This window comes from Rattus norvegicus, chromosome 2 (assembly GCF_036323735.1).
Source record: "Rattus norvegicus strain BN/NHsdMcwi chromosome 2, GRCr8, whole genome shotgun sequence".
In the NCBI taxonomy this organism is placed as follows: Eukaryota; Metazoa; Chordata; class Mammalia; order Rodentia; family Muridae; genus Rattus; species Rattus norvegicus.
Window position 1 is genome coordinate 177,600,288 of NC_086020.1, and position 16,086 is coordinate 177,616,373.

General features: G+C 48.0%; 1 protein-coding gene across 5 annotated transcripts in view; it reads right to left on the bottom strand.

Moving 5' to 3' along the window:
* Il6r (interleukin 6 receptor) overlaps positions 1-16,086 on the bottom strand; it is a 64,686-nt gene that overhangs the window by 18,268 nt on the left and 30,332 nt on the right. For 4 of the 5 annotated variants that reach the window (XR_010063582.1, XM_006232588.5, XM_006232587.5 and 1 more), the window contains exons 7-9: positions 6,311-6,357; positions 5,272-5,341; positions 4,231-4,330 (exon numbers count right to left, since the gene is read on the bottom strand). Coding sequence is in view for 4 of the 5 variants with exons in the window: in XM_006232588.5 (XP_006232650.1) it covers positions 4,231-4,330; positions 5,272-5,341; positions 6,311-6,357 (217 nt within the window). In the remaining variant the exon portion in view is untranslated. The remainder of the gene's footprint in view (positions 1-4,230; positions 4,331-5,271; positions 5,342-6,310; positions 6,358-16,086) is intronic. The other variant, XM_008761127.4, reaches the window with a different exon arrangement.

Below are 16,086 nucleotides of genomic sequence, written 5' to 3' on the forward strand. Positions count from 1 at the left end.
ACCCGCCCACCCCACCCCAGCAGGGAGAGACGGGGGCAGCACTGGGCATGTGGTGACTCATCTGACAGGAAAGTCAGTGGTAGCAGGAAGGAGATAGGCATCGCCTTCATCGCAGCCTCCTCCGTGGGATGTCTGGGCCCCGGGCCAGGCTCAATAACCACAAGAGTCACCTGACAGCTAGAAGAAAGCTGAGCCGCAGATACAGATCTGCAAAAGTGTGATGGAGGTGGGGGGCTCCTTCCCAAGGGGCCCTCGGCAAGGCGTGCTGAACCAGGGCCTCCTCTCTTCCCTATGACTTCCATCTCCATGGCTGATTTGCTGCATACTGACTCCACAGTGATTAAGGTGACCATACCTAAGGAAGGGCTAGGGTGGGGGAGGGAGAGCCAGTGTCATAAACAAGATTTGGGCATTTTGGGGGCTCGAAACCAGCAGACTATTCCTGTTCTTGCCATGATAAGTGATTGATAGCTGGCTCTGAATCTGCTGTTGGCTCTTGGCCTGTTATTCAAGCAACGTAAACAATCTGCAGAATGCTATTTGGCTGCAGGAAGAGAGCCCAGTAGTTGCAAAGGGGAGTGTGCTCATTTGCTGAGTGGAATTCTCCCTGAAAGGATTGAGGACACGCTGCTACACCATGGACTGCAAAGCATTCAGACACTGGGGCCCAGGAATTCATTCATGTTTGAGAATATACCCTTAAAATGGCTGTGGTGGTTTGAATAAGAACCACTCCCCCACCCCCCCAGACTCATATATTTGAATGCTTAGTCACCAGGGAGTAGTATTATTTGAAAGGATTAGAAGGATTAGGGGGTGTGGCCTACTGGAGGAAGTGTGTCACTGGGGGTGGGATTTGAGGTTTTAAAAGCCCCTGCCAGTTCCAGTGTTTCTATTTCTGCCTAAGGATCAGAATGTTGTTCTGAGCTACTTCTCCAACACCATGCCTGCCATGCCTGATGCCATGCTCCCTCCCTCCAATTAAATGGGGTGGTTCACGGCGTCTTCACAGCAATAGACTAGTGACTAAGACAATGATATAAACATGGAAGAACTTTAAGCACAAAGATGTCCGGCACAGTGCTGTTTTTAAAAGCGAAACATCTTCCAGTGCCTGATAACAGTTACCCTGGGAATCTGTACTTCCAAGAGAAGCCTATTGCTAATGAGTGTGAAGTTTACAAAGAACACGAAAATATTCACAAAGTGAAAATATTTTCAAAAAGGTAGGATTAGAGGGGTTTTATTTTTATTTTTAGTCATAGGTATATGTGCCTGTGTGCGGGTATATACTTGTAAATACAGATATCCAGAAAGGCTAGAGGAAGCTATTGGATCCCCTGGTGCTAGGGTTACATACAGGTGGTATAAGCCACCCAGTGCAGGTGCTGAGAACCCGCTCAGATCCTATGCAAGGAGAGTTCGTGTTCTCAACTGCCGAGCCATCTCTCCCGCCCAGAGTTTAGAACACACACACACACACACACACACACACACACACACACACACACACACCTGCAGAGGGGCTGGAGAGAGAGCTCAGTACTAGAGCACTTGCCTAGCATTCATTAAGCTCTAGACACTTAGCAAATTACCTGTAATAAAGCACAATTCTTACTGCTCTTTTAAACACCACATGGAAATGATCTCTACAACTGGAGGACTGTGGTAGTTTGAATGAGGATGGCCCCCATAGGCTCATATGGTTGAATGCTTGCTCCCTAGTTAGTGGAACTGTTTGGTAAGGATTAGAAGGTGTGGCCTTGCTGTAGGGAGGGGGTGCTTTATTCCTGTAGGACTTTGAGGTTTCAAAAACCCTCACCATACTCAGCACCCCTCCCATCTCTCTGCAAATCAGATGGGGTTCTCAGCTCCAGTTGTACCTCCAGCGCCAGCGCCTTACCTTCCTGCTGCCCAGGCTTCCCAGTATGCTAGACTAAGCTTCTGAAACTGGAAGCAAGCCCCCAGTTATACTCTTTCTTTTATAAACTGTTTTGTTCACGGTGTTTTGTCACAGTAATAGAACAGTAAGTGAGACAAAGACAGGAGAGCCAAGCTCCAGGAGAAGTGAGCTTTCCTTTTGAAACATTGTTTCTGAGCATCACTAAACCAGTTGATACTCACACCTAGCATGGGCGCAGAAAAATGAGCAGGACCTAGAGGCCTGGGCGTGGCCAATAGATGAGTCCAGTTTGCAGTCTGTGGGCAGCACGCTCCCCTAGAGAGGTATGAATACAGCCCAACACAAAACCATTAACTAACCTGAAACGATGTGACATATTTCATTTGGGGAGGATTGAGTCTCACTCTGTAGCTCCTGCTGGCCTTAAACTCTGTGTTCCTGCGGATTCCAGACTGGAATTCATCACATCCCGCAGCAGTTTAAAGAATACCAGAACGAAACATTGTAACTAGTTCAAAATGACTTTGTTTCTGTTTGTTTGGGTTCTTTTCATCTGTTTGTTTGGGTCGGGATCTCATTAGGTGGCCCTGTAGAATTCACTATGCAGATCACCCTGGACTGGAATTCAAGAGATCCTCCTGCCTCAGCCTCCCCAGGGCTGGGACTATGGTCATGTGCCACTACACTTTATGATGAGTTTTAAGCTGTAGGTATACAACTAATAATTTAAGTCCACTCTAGGAAAATGTGCAGAAAAATAACAGAATTTTTTTCAGTTTCAGGAGAACTGATCCCTGTAGGTTGTTACCTCCACCTAAGAAAGGGTAAACTTTGTCAGTAGTATATTTTAGTTGTTTTCATTTTCTCTAACATCTCTAGAGAAATATTTAGAAAAGTATTTAGCTCAGGACATAAACTAAATGTTCTAAAACTATGCTATCCCGACTGGCAAAATGTCAAACGCCTACCACACTTGCAACCCAGACACTGTGTCTCAGCCAGCATTTAACTCCCTGACTCCATGGTGTCTCTAAGTGATAGTCTTTTCTTGCTAGGGAGTCTTAAAAAATAGAGGAGGTTCTCATTATTTGAAGTTACTAGGTTGTTTTGTTTTATTTGGGGGGTCGGGGGGAGTTCAAGACAACAAGGTTTCTCTGTGTAGCCCTGGCTGCCCTGGAACTCACTTTGTAGACAAGTTTGCCTCAATTCAGAAATTTGCCTGCCTCTACTTCATGAGCACTGGGATCAAAGGCGTGCGCCACTGGGCCTGGCTTGAAATTACTAGTTTTATCAGGCAAGTGTCACCTGCCTATAATCCCAATACGTGGGAGGTGGAGACAGAAGGATGAAGAGTTTGAGACCAGCCTGGGTTTCATGCTAAGACACTCTCAAAAAAACAAAACTAAAGTAAGCAAACGGGCCTCTCTTACTAATAAATCTGCCCTATACGGAATAAAGTAGAATCTCAGCAGGCAGGAAATAAATTGCTGGCACGTTCTTAGCACAGGCACTTACTTCCCTCAGGGGCTGTGGGAGCTGGCAGTAGCCAGTGTCTGAGCTTAAGCCACAGGCAAGCAAACTGATCTGTATTAGCACACCTAAGCGCCTAGTAGGGCCAGTTGGGTTACCTCAGCCTGTGTAGACTTGGTCCATGGGCTAGGGTCTATAGGGCATGTCATGCAGCCCTGGCTCCTTGGACAACTCCTGGGGCTATTTCCTTATTGGTTGATTAAAGATTTTGACTGCATGACCCTTAAGGCCCCATCCCATGAACCAAGCTTTGTGTCCTGGGCTCCTTACGAGGTGTAATCACACTACCTCTTTCAGCCTGAGTTTCCTCCTTCATTCTTTCATAGGAAAATCATAATTTGGAGCCAGGGACATAGCTCAATGCCAGAGGTCCTGTCTAGCCCTGGGTTCAAACTCCAGCACTGAAAATAAGGAACGAAAGGAAGAATCAGAACAAGAACAGCCCTGAGCTGAGCACAGCCTGATGTGGTTTTGAGTGTTGGTTGTCAGGCCAGCTCAGGGCCTCTGTGAGGGCCTCAGGAGCTAGAATTCTCTGCCAAGGACCTCCTCTTCCTCCTCACCATGGCTGTGCTACTGTGGCTCTGCCCATGTCCCCTCTTCCTTGTCAGGGATTGTCACTAGACAGTTCCTGTCCTGTCCCTGGCCCCTGTAGCACCTGACCCAGGACTCAGTGTATTATGTGTTCACTTGTTGAATGAAGAAATGAATGAGTGAAGCTCCTTAGGTCCCGACGCCCCCTTGGGCATCTGAAAGCTAAGACACAAGAGTGCAGCCCAGTGACCCAGGACCCATCTCACCTCAAGATGATGAAGACACAGAGAAGCAATCCAAACGCCAGGCTTCCTCCAGCTACCAGGAATGTGGGCAGGGGTATAGGCGAGGATCCTTGCACTGGGGCTGTGGGCAGAGGAGAGGAATGATAGAAAGAAGGAAGGGGGAGGGAAGAGGGCAGGACAGAAGGAAGGGAATGGGGGAAAGAAAGTCAGGCAGCAGATACTAGAAGCAGACACAGCTCTGGATGGCAGCAGAACTCTGAAGAGGCACTGCACAGACTGATCCCTCAGTGACTGCGGGAGAATGCCCCATTCAATGGTTCATATGGGGTTGATGTCCACTGCAGCCAACCAAAGGGCCATTCACTCTCAAGAGTAGCTTTTCTGGTATCCTTTACCCTGGCTCCGGGAAGAAGGCTCATGAGAGTCAGAGGCTCCTAGGACTCTGTGGTGGTCACTAGGACCAAGTCAGGGAGACTCAGGGGCTTTCAACACGTATTTAGAAGTAATTTCTACCCCGGGATGTCATTTCTTTCCTATTCCCAACTTGGCAGTGAAGCCACTGACTGGCCATGTCCCTTCTCCTGCAGGACTCCCCACAGATCTCCCTTCCTGACCAGAGTGTTCTGTTTACCTTTCCTGAGACCCTTTCCTGCCTAGTTCTAAAGAGAGGCCGCACACTCTTGGCCGAGCCAGTGCAGCTATGCAAACAGGTTTCCTTCCACAGACGCTCCATTTTGGTCTCCGGCAGTGATGCTCACGGTCTACTCTGTCACGCTGTGGACTGACTGCAAGTTAACTTCCTGATCTGTCCATCTCTTCTCATGGGCCTCATCATATCTTGGCAAACAATGGCAAATGGGTGTATGGAACAATGAAAGGTGAGCTGGTGCTATAGTTCACTGGTGGCAGGTCGGCCTAGCATGCATGAGGACCAAGGTTCAGTCCCCAGTACTGCAAAGACTTATATAAAGCAATGGAAGATTGTTGCCTTTGATCATCTGCTAAGTGTCCACATGAGAGCTTTTCTGCAGGCCAGAGGAACACCAAGATACTAGTGCTTACCGAGGACACTCGTTGCTTCTGTAGAACTTCCGTACTGATCCTCGTGGTTGTCATAGTCTTCAACAGAGACCTAGGAGAGATGACCCTCACTGTTAGCCTGCCCAAACTTCACAGGGACTTCTACATGTCTTCCACAAAGCCACCACCTCCTTTCTGTGTCCTGAACCTCTCTGTGCCCCGCCTTCATCGATCGCCTGCCTGTCACTGGTGTTGTTTCTGTGCTCACTTCCCCTAGGCCAGGTGGAGTTCTCTCCACCCATGTCTCTGCCAAAGGCACACAGGATGTGTTCAGTAAACACAGCAGCTGTCCATGAGGTCTGTTGCCAGGTGCCATGGGAGCCTCCCAGGAAAATGGTCCTCCCACCCCTTCTGCACTTTGCACTAGCCAGCTATGTGTGGGCAGATTTCTGAGTCCATGTGGACTTACGTTCTGCTTCTAGATCTGAGAGATTTCACCCACATAGTGGGATGAGCGGCCAGTCTCAGCTGGTGTCAGTTCTCCTAGGACCTACCTGGAACTCTCTGGCCTGGGAGGCAAGGATTCACCTGCCTTTTCCTATGAAAGCACCAGAAATCTCCACAAAGATAGCCCCTTGAGGACATCCCTTCTAGAACAGCCCTGGATAGCCCTGTGTGGGAGGCCCAGACCCCTGCTTCCTTCTTTGTGCTTTGGGGGCAGAGGAACAAAGACTCCAGCTTCTTGTTGAGGGAATTAAGGACCATGCAAAGAGATAGAGATGGGCGGGAAATTGGATTAGTGAAGGAATTTGTTAAGCAGCCTCAGCCGTAATCCGCTTTCCAATACTTCATGATACCAGGCTGCCACAGGGGAGGGCTAAGATAAATTGAATCTGGTCTCAGACTAAGCTGTCAGTGGTATCCAAAGACCTGGTGATGAAATAGTAGTCACCAGAGCCAGGCAGATGGCACTTTAAGGCTTCTGGGGACAGGGAACTGGCCACATCTCTGGAGGCCCAGTGGGCACTGAAACCAGACTTGGGGCAATTCATGCCCTGACCCTTTCTGGGGGCAAGCTCACCTGTGTGGGGTTCCCCGGGATCCCTGCCGGAGTGGTCCTGGGCTCTGCTGGTAGAAGGAAGAGTTAGTGACTCATTTACCCTGGGACAAACGGTCAGAGCAATCCAGAGCATCACAATGTGCTGGGAATGGCCCCACACCTGTAACCCTAACACTCAGGGAGGAGGGGTGCCTCAAGGTTGAAACTGGTACAGAGGAGATTTTATCCCCAAAGGTTTTTTTCAATATAATCCATATTTTTTAAAGCAGAATGCTGAGAATCCAGAACTCTCCAATACTAGAGGACTAGCTATGTCGATTATGATAAAGCCATCTAACACAGTGGCCTGGAAAAAAAATGTGTTTCACATTATATGATGTAAATATATATATCAAAACATTACTATGCCTGATTATTCTGTAGCTACTAAAAATAAAAGTTCAGGGTCCATGCCTTTAAGCCCAGAACTTGGGGAATAGAAGCCAGCCTGGTCTTCATAGAGCATCCCAAGACAGTCAGTGTTACACAGTGAGATGGTGTCTCAGAAACAAAAACAAAAAATAAAACTTCAAGTTTTAAGTGGTCACGAACACCGGCAGCTTTTCCAGAAGACCCAGTTTGAGTCCCAGCACCCACATGTTGGCTCCCAAACCTCTATAACTCCCATACTCCTCAATCCATCTGACCAGCCTCTGTAGGCATTGGCTGTGGTGCACAGGCACAGGTGTAAACAGGACACCCATAAACAGAGATAAAAATGAAAAAAAAATCAAATGAAAAAAGGATGAGTTAAATTTTTAAAAGTAACAAATAAATAAAACTTCAAAATATATATTTCAGAAAAACATTGAAGACATAGTATAATGTATTAAAAAACACATGCTTTGATCCAAAGTTTCTAAAACGTGTTTTGTTTATATTGTTGTACATTATATACTGCAATAAGTGCACAGAAAGAGAAAGGGCAGGGTGGTATCCATAGCGAGATATGAGCACTATGAACAGAAATTCCTTGAGCTCACTTTTCTGCAGTAAAATTTATGAAGGATCAGAGACTCGTGCCTGGATGGGCCAAAGACACCCTGATAAAAAGGAGTGGACAGCTGTGGAGGAGGCCACTCCCTTCATGGGAACTGGATTCCACAGAAATCAAACTTGAGAGCAGACCCAGAATGGGGCCTGAGGGACCAGCTCTGAACCTTGCCAGGCAAGGAATGGAATGACTCAGAATCTCTTATCATGTCAGTGCTTTTTCCACTAAGAAGTTAAAAATACCACCAAATATAAGACATTCAGCATCCCCAACCATGAAGAATAACATAATCACTGAGGGCAGAGGACAGAGTGACCTGTTGCTGCTTGGGGGAGAATTTCCAATGGGCTACACCACCTCCAGGAGGGACAAGCACACGACAACCCTGGCGGTGTTGAAAGAAGGCCCAGAGAGGGAAAGCAATTTGTCTAAGTTCACAAAGCAAATTAACTCAGAACTGAACTTCAAATTGTGGCAAGGACCCAGCATCTCATACTTTTGTGCTCCTTCCAACTTAGGCTAATAAGAACAGTTCAGCCCACAGAAGGGTGTATACAAAAGGGAGTATACAGAAGGGAGTATACAGAGGGAGTGTACAGAAGGGAGTACATAGAAGGGTGTACACAGAAGGGTGTATACAGAAGAAGGGAGTATACAGAAGAGAATATTCAGAAGGGGGTATACAGAAGAGAATATACAGAAGGGGGTATACAGAAGAGAATATACAGAAGGGAGTACACAGAAGGGTGTGCACAGAAGGGTGTATACAGAAGGGAGTATACAGAAGGGTATACACAGAAGGGGGTATACAGAAGGAGTATACAGAAGAGAATATACAGAAGGGAGTATACAGAAGGGTGTATACAGAAGAGAATATACAGAAGGGAGTATACAGAAGGGTGTATACAGAAGAGAGTATACAGAAGGTGTACACAGAAGGGAGTATACAGAAGAGAATATACAGAAGGGAGTATACAGAAGGGTGTGTACAGAAGAGAGTATACAGAATAATGTGCACAGAAAGGAATATGAAGGACAACAGAGCATGCATAGTCTGGTACTAGATAAAAAGCTAAAACCAGGAGATAAGAGCGGCAGTAAATAGAAAAACAGGTTGAAGCACTCTGATGGCCATTTGGCCCAGAGGTTCCCCAGACCCAGTCATATTCAACACCATAGAATCTTTTTCAAGCCCTACCCATCCCTACAGGTCTCAGAACCCTGACAACAAGCCTCTAGGGACTGTGAACACCTGTGAGTGGATGGATTGGCTTTGGGAGACCGGGTCTCTCTATAGCCTATAACGACTTGGAACTTACTATGTAGACCAGGCTGACCTTTGACCTTGAATTCAATTTTATTTTTTCTTTCTTCTTTTTTGGGGGGTGGGGTAAGTAAGAAGGGTTTCTCTGTGTGCCCTGGATGTCTTCTGTAGACCAGGCTGGCCTTTAAATCACAGAGATCAATCTGCCTCTGCCTCCTGAGTGTTGGAATTAAAGGTGTGCACCACCGCTACCAGCAAGTTCAATTTTCCTGAGTCCTAGGATCATAAATGTAAAACCATGTCAGGCTCCTGGCAGGCTCTGTGTGGGTGAGTGGGTGTCTGTTTTGGTTTATTGGTTGTTGTTGTTGTTTGGTTTTGAAACAAAGTCTTACACTTCAGCTCAACTGTCCTGGAACTCACTATATAATTCAGGCTGACCCCAAATTTAGGTTAATCCTCCCGCCGTTGTCTCCCAGGTGTTAGGACTACAAGCACAGGTTACCGTGCCTGGCGTTTTTGTCATTGCTGTTTTGATCTTTGAAACAGGGTCTCACTCTGAAGCCCAGGTCACTCTGGAACTCACAGCAGTCCTCTGTCTTAGCCTCTCAAGTTCTTGATTATAGACGTGAGCGTCACACTTGACCAGAATCTTCAGTTTGGTGGGGGGTGGGGGCTGGAGAGGTGGCTCAGCAGGCAAGAGTACTGGCTGCTCTTGGACAGAACCTAGATTTGGTTCTCAGCAGCCCCAAGTCAGCTGTAACTCCAGGTCCAGGGGACCCAGTGCATTTTCTGCCTCCATGGGTGCCGGGCACACATCCATACCATACACACGGGCAAAACACCCATCACATCAAATAGAACTTAAAACAAGTAAGTAAATGTGCCAGCAAGATGCCTCACATAAGCCAGAAACCCACCCGCAGAGCTGGGGGAGGGAGAGAATCATGCCTGGAAGTTATCCTGTGACCTTCACATGTGTGCTTTGGTTTACACACCTACACTCACAAGCACACCACACACTGAAAATAAATACATGTTTTAAAAATGTAAAGATGGGGAAACTGAGGCAAGAAGAAGGAAAATAACTTTCTCAAAGTTAGTAGAAAGTGGCAAAGCCATAATTTTGCATGTTTCTCCCCTCCGCCATGTGTATGTGTGTGAGCGTGTGCACGTTTATGTGTGTGTGCTTACACGTGTGTGCCCATGCAAGTGTGGCCCATGCCATAAACATCAAGCGCCCTGCTCCATCTCTTCCCTCTCCCTGAACCTGGACCGAGGCTGGCGGCCAGCAGGCCCCCACAGTCCTCTATCTCTCCCCAGGAAAACATCCCCTCAGCCCCCAAAGTAGCTTAAACCAAGTCTGTCTGGCTCCAATAGTGAACATTTAGAATATCTACTTGGATCTAGGGGTGTAGTTCAGTTTGACCCTCAGCACTGTATAAATTGGGCATGGTGGCACTGACCTGAGGGACACTCCTGCAATCCTAGCCTAGGGAGGTTGGAGACAGGAGGAGTGGAGAAGGAAGATATCATGGAGTCCTGGGTGAAAGCCAGCTCATAGCTGATCTAAAATTGCCACTTTCCTTGTCTCTGAAGCCTCAAGGCTCCGGGAGGCAGGCAGTTTGGGGTTTTCTAGGCAGGTGTTAGTACTCCTAAGTGACAAATAACCAAACTGGGGCTGAGTTAGGTACTTCCCCAAAGTCTCACTAACAAGGGACAGAGCCAGCTATCGGACCCATGACCATTCACTTGACTCCAAATAAGCATGGTGTGCCAGCTGCAGGTGGGGGACCAGGGGATGGAAGGTTTGAGAAAAGTGCAGGAGAGGCACAGGGGAAGAAAGTGGGGGAGGGTGCTCTGAAGAGAGAGCTGGGCTGACAGAGACTGCAGCCAGAACCCTTGAACCTGCAACAGTTCTATGAAGGTTCTGTGAAGGAGGAAATCTCCTTAGCTGCAGGAGCTCAGACCATGGGGAGTCACTTGCTGGAGCATCCCCTCCCCTGACAGTGACCTCCTGCTGACCCCAGCAGGAGAGGAGAAATTGCCAGACACCTTCCCTCCATCCTCCCAACCTTCTCACTTGTAAAAGCAGCCAGAGCTGGACCTGACCTCCAAAGAAAGGATATTAGGCCAGGTGAGGTGGCCACAGGCTCTGGGGTGGCGTGGGTTTGGCCTCCCTTTCTCCATTATCCATTGTTGATTTGTTTCTGTAGCCTGTGTGGTTTCCCCTCCTAGGGACTATGACAGGGAGTTATAAGGATTTTCTTGAAGTATAAAATAACTATTACGTGCATGGCTTCCAACTACACACACACACACACACACACACACACACACACACACACAGAAACACACACACACACAGAGAAACACACACACACACAGAGAAACACACACAGAGAAAAACACACACACACCCCATCTCAATCCTCCAGGCCACATCCAGCTCCCTGCATGGCCTTCCTAAGCACTTTGCCTCACATTCAGTTAAAACTGGAATCCACAATCCTGGGCACTCCTTCTCTAGGAGCTCTGAGAAGTGCCCATCCCCAGGGAATCCCTCCTCCCTGTGCTAAGAGCTCCAGCCTAGCTTTCCTACCCTAACACCAGTGGCATTCTCTCCAACAGTCACTGTTTTGGAACTGATGATGTGACCTGACCTTGCTTTCTGAAGCACGAACCCCAAAATGGTGTGAGTCTGGGACCCCCACTCTCCATACAGAGAGCTGTGCCAGAGCCTCTAGGGTGCAGCACCTGCAGACTCCCTGAGCCCCTTCTGCCACTCCTACCCCACAGAGAAGGCAGACCCCACAGCAGCCAGGAAGACGATTGTGAGCTGCGGTCCTAAGAGTGGAGCACCCCTTACGCCTATCCCCATATTAAAATCACTCCAAACAAGATTTTCAAACGTCCCACTTCGTTTACTCCTCTAGATTCTGGTCCAGTCGGCTCAGGATGGCACCCGAGGGAGCACCTTTGAGTGTCCCAGCCCCTCCTTCTCCACCCCAGAGCTCACTACACAGGAGATCACTTCTGACATGTCCCAGCCACCCCTTGCTAGTCCTACCATGCTTCCCTCGTGAGAAGACTGTTTTGACTCTGGACTCAAAAACCCCTGAGGTACCATCTCCACTTCACAGATGACAAGACTGAGGCTCCAAGATGTTAATCACCTTTAACAACATCCAACATGATTCCCATGTCTGGTGAGCCTCCTATGACCTCTGTGTCCCCGGAGTCATCAGTCCTACCTAATCTGGGAGCCAGCAGCTTCTTTTTGCCAGGGCCTGGAGAGCTTAAGGTCCTAATGGTCTGGAAGCCACCACGATACAATATCTAATGCATCAGTGAAGCCCAACAGCCGAGGAGCTCTTTGTGCCATGAGTGGGCCTATGCTTTCCGCTCCAGCTTTCACAGAATCAGTTGCCAATTTCCAACCTAGCCCCTCTAGCCTAAGACCATCCGAGTTCCTCTGCCTTGCCTCCCACGACCCTATACCCCACCGTCCCACCCCCATGCAGGAGTGCAGAGGCTTCTCTCTTAGACATGCCGCTGAAGTAGAGAGCCTCCACTCCACCCCCACCCAGGAAGGACCGCAGCCTTTGGCTTGTGTGAGGAGGCAAGGGTTCGGTATGAACTCTTGTGGTCACTACACATGGACAGCACCTTCTACTAGAGATTCAAGGTCAGGAGACTAGATGGCTGAGGAACCCACCAACCACACATGCAGCCTAGCCTGTGAGTTGGAACAGCCCCAGCAATGCAGGTCCTGCGGAAACCCAGGAGAGTTCAGAGAGCAGAGACTGCTGGGAGGCTCACTAGGGTTACTCCCCAGGGCTGAATGGGGTCATTGTAGGCCCTGTCTCAACAAAACAAACCAGAATAAGCCAAAAGAAAGAAAGAAAGAGAGAGAGAGAGAGAGAGAGAGAGAGAGAGAGAGAGAGAGAAAGAAAGAAAGAAAGAAAGAAAGAAAGAAAGAAAGAAAGAAAGAAAGAGAAAAATGGATGCTAGGCATAGGAGAGAGAGAGAGAGAGAGAGAGAGAGAGAGAGAGAGAGAGAGAGAGCTAGTTTTGATAAGTTGAAGGAAAATGAAACCTTTTTAATTCTAGCACTTGGGGTACAGAGGCGAGTGGATCTATGAGTTTGAGGCCAACCTGTCTACACTGTGTACTCTCAAACAACACAAAGTGGAATCGCTGCTGTGGTCATTCCTCAAAAATACTAAAAACACAATCGCCCCACGTGTAAGTACACACTAGACCTGAACTCACTAGTCAGGAGAAGGTTTATAGTGGTAACCATCACCCACCCTCAGACAGGACGGAAATTCTAACTCACACGCATGAAGTGTGTAAGGTGGTCAAACTCAGAAACAGAAAGTTGGATGGATGCGGTAAGGAGCTAGGGAAGGGGTGGGGATGGGAAGTGAATGTTCAGGGTCAAGGGATTCCAATTCTGCCAGATGCAAGTGATCTGCAAATGGACGTGGAGACTGAAGGAAGCATTACGAATGTACAACGATTAAAACAGGGCTGGCCATGTAAGCTCAATGCCCCAGAATCCATGTTAGAAAAAAACAGAATAAGGATGGGAGGGAGGGAGAATGGCTGTGAGGGATGATGGTTAGGGAGGTGGACCAGCAGCATCCCAGCAGCTCTCTGTTCCACCAGCCCAGCCCTCTCAGCAAGCACCGGGCCAATGGAAAAGCTTACAGCAAAAGCTGATGGGGTATAGTGCACAGGGAACCACACAGCAGGTTGACCTCTGGTCTCCAAACACACAAAACAAAAACAGTTATGATAACAAGGCATGGTGGCTCACGCCTGTAATCCCAGTACTCAGGAGGCCAGGTAAAACCAGATTTCAAGGGCAAAATACACAATGAGGCCCTTCTCAAGAACCTCCTGCAAAAGAGTTTTAAAAGTGAATTCTACAGCATGCACATTGTAGCACAATAAAAAAATTAATTAATTAATTAAAAGAAAAAAAACTTGGGTTTCCGTTGTAGTTGTTGTTTTGAAAGAGGATCTCACTATGTAGAACAGGCTGACCTTGAACTCACAGAGTGCCTCTGCCTGCACCACGCTTAGCCAAAAGAAATTTTTGAAGAAGCTGTTTCTGGACCAGGCTAGGGATATAGATCAGTGGTAGAACATTTTCTTATCACATATAAAACCTTGACTCTCATAGCGTACCAAAGGAAACAATAGGGATCAGAACTCTAACAAAAACTGTGTGTGTGTGTGTGTGTGTATGTTTGTGTTTATGTGTGTGTCTATGAGTGTACATATGTGTGTGTATGTGTGTATGTATATGTGTATATGTGTGTGTGTGTGTGTGTGTGTGTCCATGCTGTGCAGAAGAGGGCACTGGAGTTACAGGTGGTTATTAGCCACTAGATGTGGCTGTTGGGGAACAAACTGGAATCCTCCAGAAAAGCAAATGCTCTTAACCACTGAACAATCTGTCCGGCCCCCAAACAGGAATCTGTAAAGGTGCTTATGACTATCTATCTAAGGTACATGGTTGGAGCAGGTGCTGCAGCATAGTGGATTACCCTTGCCTAGAACACATTCAACACCCTGAACCTGCATTCAACACCCAGAACCGTATGAACCAGGTGTGGTGATACACACTTGGGATCCCAGCACCTCAGAGGTAGATGTGAGAATGGAAAGTTTAACGTCATCCTGAGCTGCATAGTGAGTTCAAGATCAACCTGGGTCACAAGAGACTGCCTCAAACAAACAGAGTTGAGAGACAGAAGGTAAAACAACTGCCGGCCTGTACAGGAAGACGTCCTTTACACCATGCTGCAAGTTACTCGGCTCACCAAGACTATATATGCTCCACATTCATGTAAGAGCTGTGTCAACACATGCACACACACACACGCACACACGCACGCACACACATCAAGGACAGGTTGACACAGTCTAGCTTCTTAAGTGCTCTGATTTAAATGGCTTCACTAAATAAGTTATGTGCTCCTCACCCAGGTCGTAGCCGGAAGTAAGCTCAGAAGAAGAGAGCCCCATAAGCAAACCACCTAGGGCTCTTGAGGGACAGCGGCAGACCCTCACAGAGAGCTGGAGCCGGAGCGGACAATGCTGCAAGGGGAAGATGGTGCCACAGAGAGACCCAAGACAGGAAGGGACAGAACTCCTCAGGAGAGACGAGAGAGGAGGGGTATCTCTAATACCACACCTATGGGGTGAGAGGGGATACACTGACACAGGAGTCCTCTTTCCCCCTGAGGTCAGGGTGGGGAAGTGGTGAGACTGGAACACGGCCCAGCCCGTGTTCTCCTTTTTGTCACATGCACTCAGTAAGTCAATATCCTATTCTTGACAGTTACCAAAAGTGTAAGAATGACTATTTGGTTCAAGTAGGACTGGGGATATGTAAGCCAAAAGTGAACCTGGGTGTCATTCCAGAGTAAATGCTGGGGATAATGAGATGCGCTATGGGGGTGAACTCTGCAACTCAGGCCAGAAGTGTCCAGGCCGGAAGTGTCCAGGCAGGAAGTGTCCACATTGATCCAAGGGTGGTGATCGCTCGCTCTCTCTCTCTCTCTCTCTCTCTCTCTCTCTCTCTCTCTCTCTCTCTCTCTCTCGTGTGTGTGTGTGTGTGTGTGTGTGTGTGTGTGTATGGGCAGGGAAAGGAGCATCAGCAGGCAGGCAGAGTCCATTTGTACTTCTTTCCCACGGATGTGTATCAATTGGTAAAGATTCCAGAAGACAGGAGTGGTGGACAAGCCTGTAGTGTCTGCAGTTGGGAGACTGGGGCTGACCAGCTTGGATTACTTTCTGAGCCCTGAAGCAAACCAAACTGACCATTGTTATCTCTCTCGTGCCATCCTGGGATTTCTGCTTTGTCAGAAGCATGTGGTTGGGTTTGGACCAAAAGACACTCAACACTCACGTGTTGTTTGTTTTTTTTTTTTGTTTGTTTGTTTGTTTTTTTGTTTTTTTTGGTTCTTTTTTTCGGAGCTGGGGACCAAACCCAGGGCCTTGCGCTTCCTAGGCAAGCGCTCTACCACTGAGCTAAATCCCCAACCCCTCACTCGTTGTTTTTTGAGACGGGGGGGTTTTTCTCTGTCTCTCTGGCTGTCCTGGAACTTGCTGTGTAGACCAGGCTGGCCTCAAACTCACTCACAGACCACCTGCCTATACTTCGTCTTAACAATGCAATATACAGAGGGAGAAGCTGGCTGTGACTTAATCTCTTATTGATTGTCATCATTGATTTTTATTCTGTAGCTTCGGCTGTCCTAGAACTCACTCTGTAGACCAGGCTGGCCTCACTCTGTAGACCAGGCTGGCCTCAAACTCACTCACAGACCACCTGCCTCTGCTTCCCAAGTGTTAGGATCAATGGACCAGGCACAAAATCATAGTTTGATATTATTGGGAGATGGGAACTGGGAGGTGGGGCCTACTTGGAGGAAGTGGGTCACTGGGTACACCCTTGACAGGGACCTCATGTCCTGGTCTACGC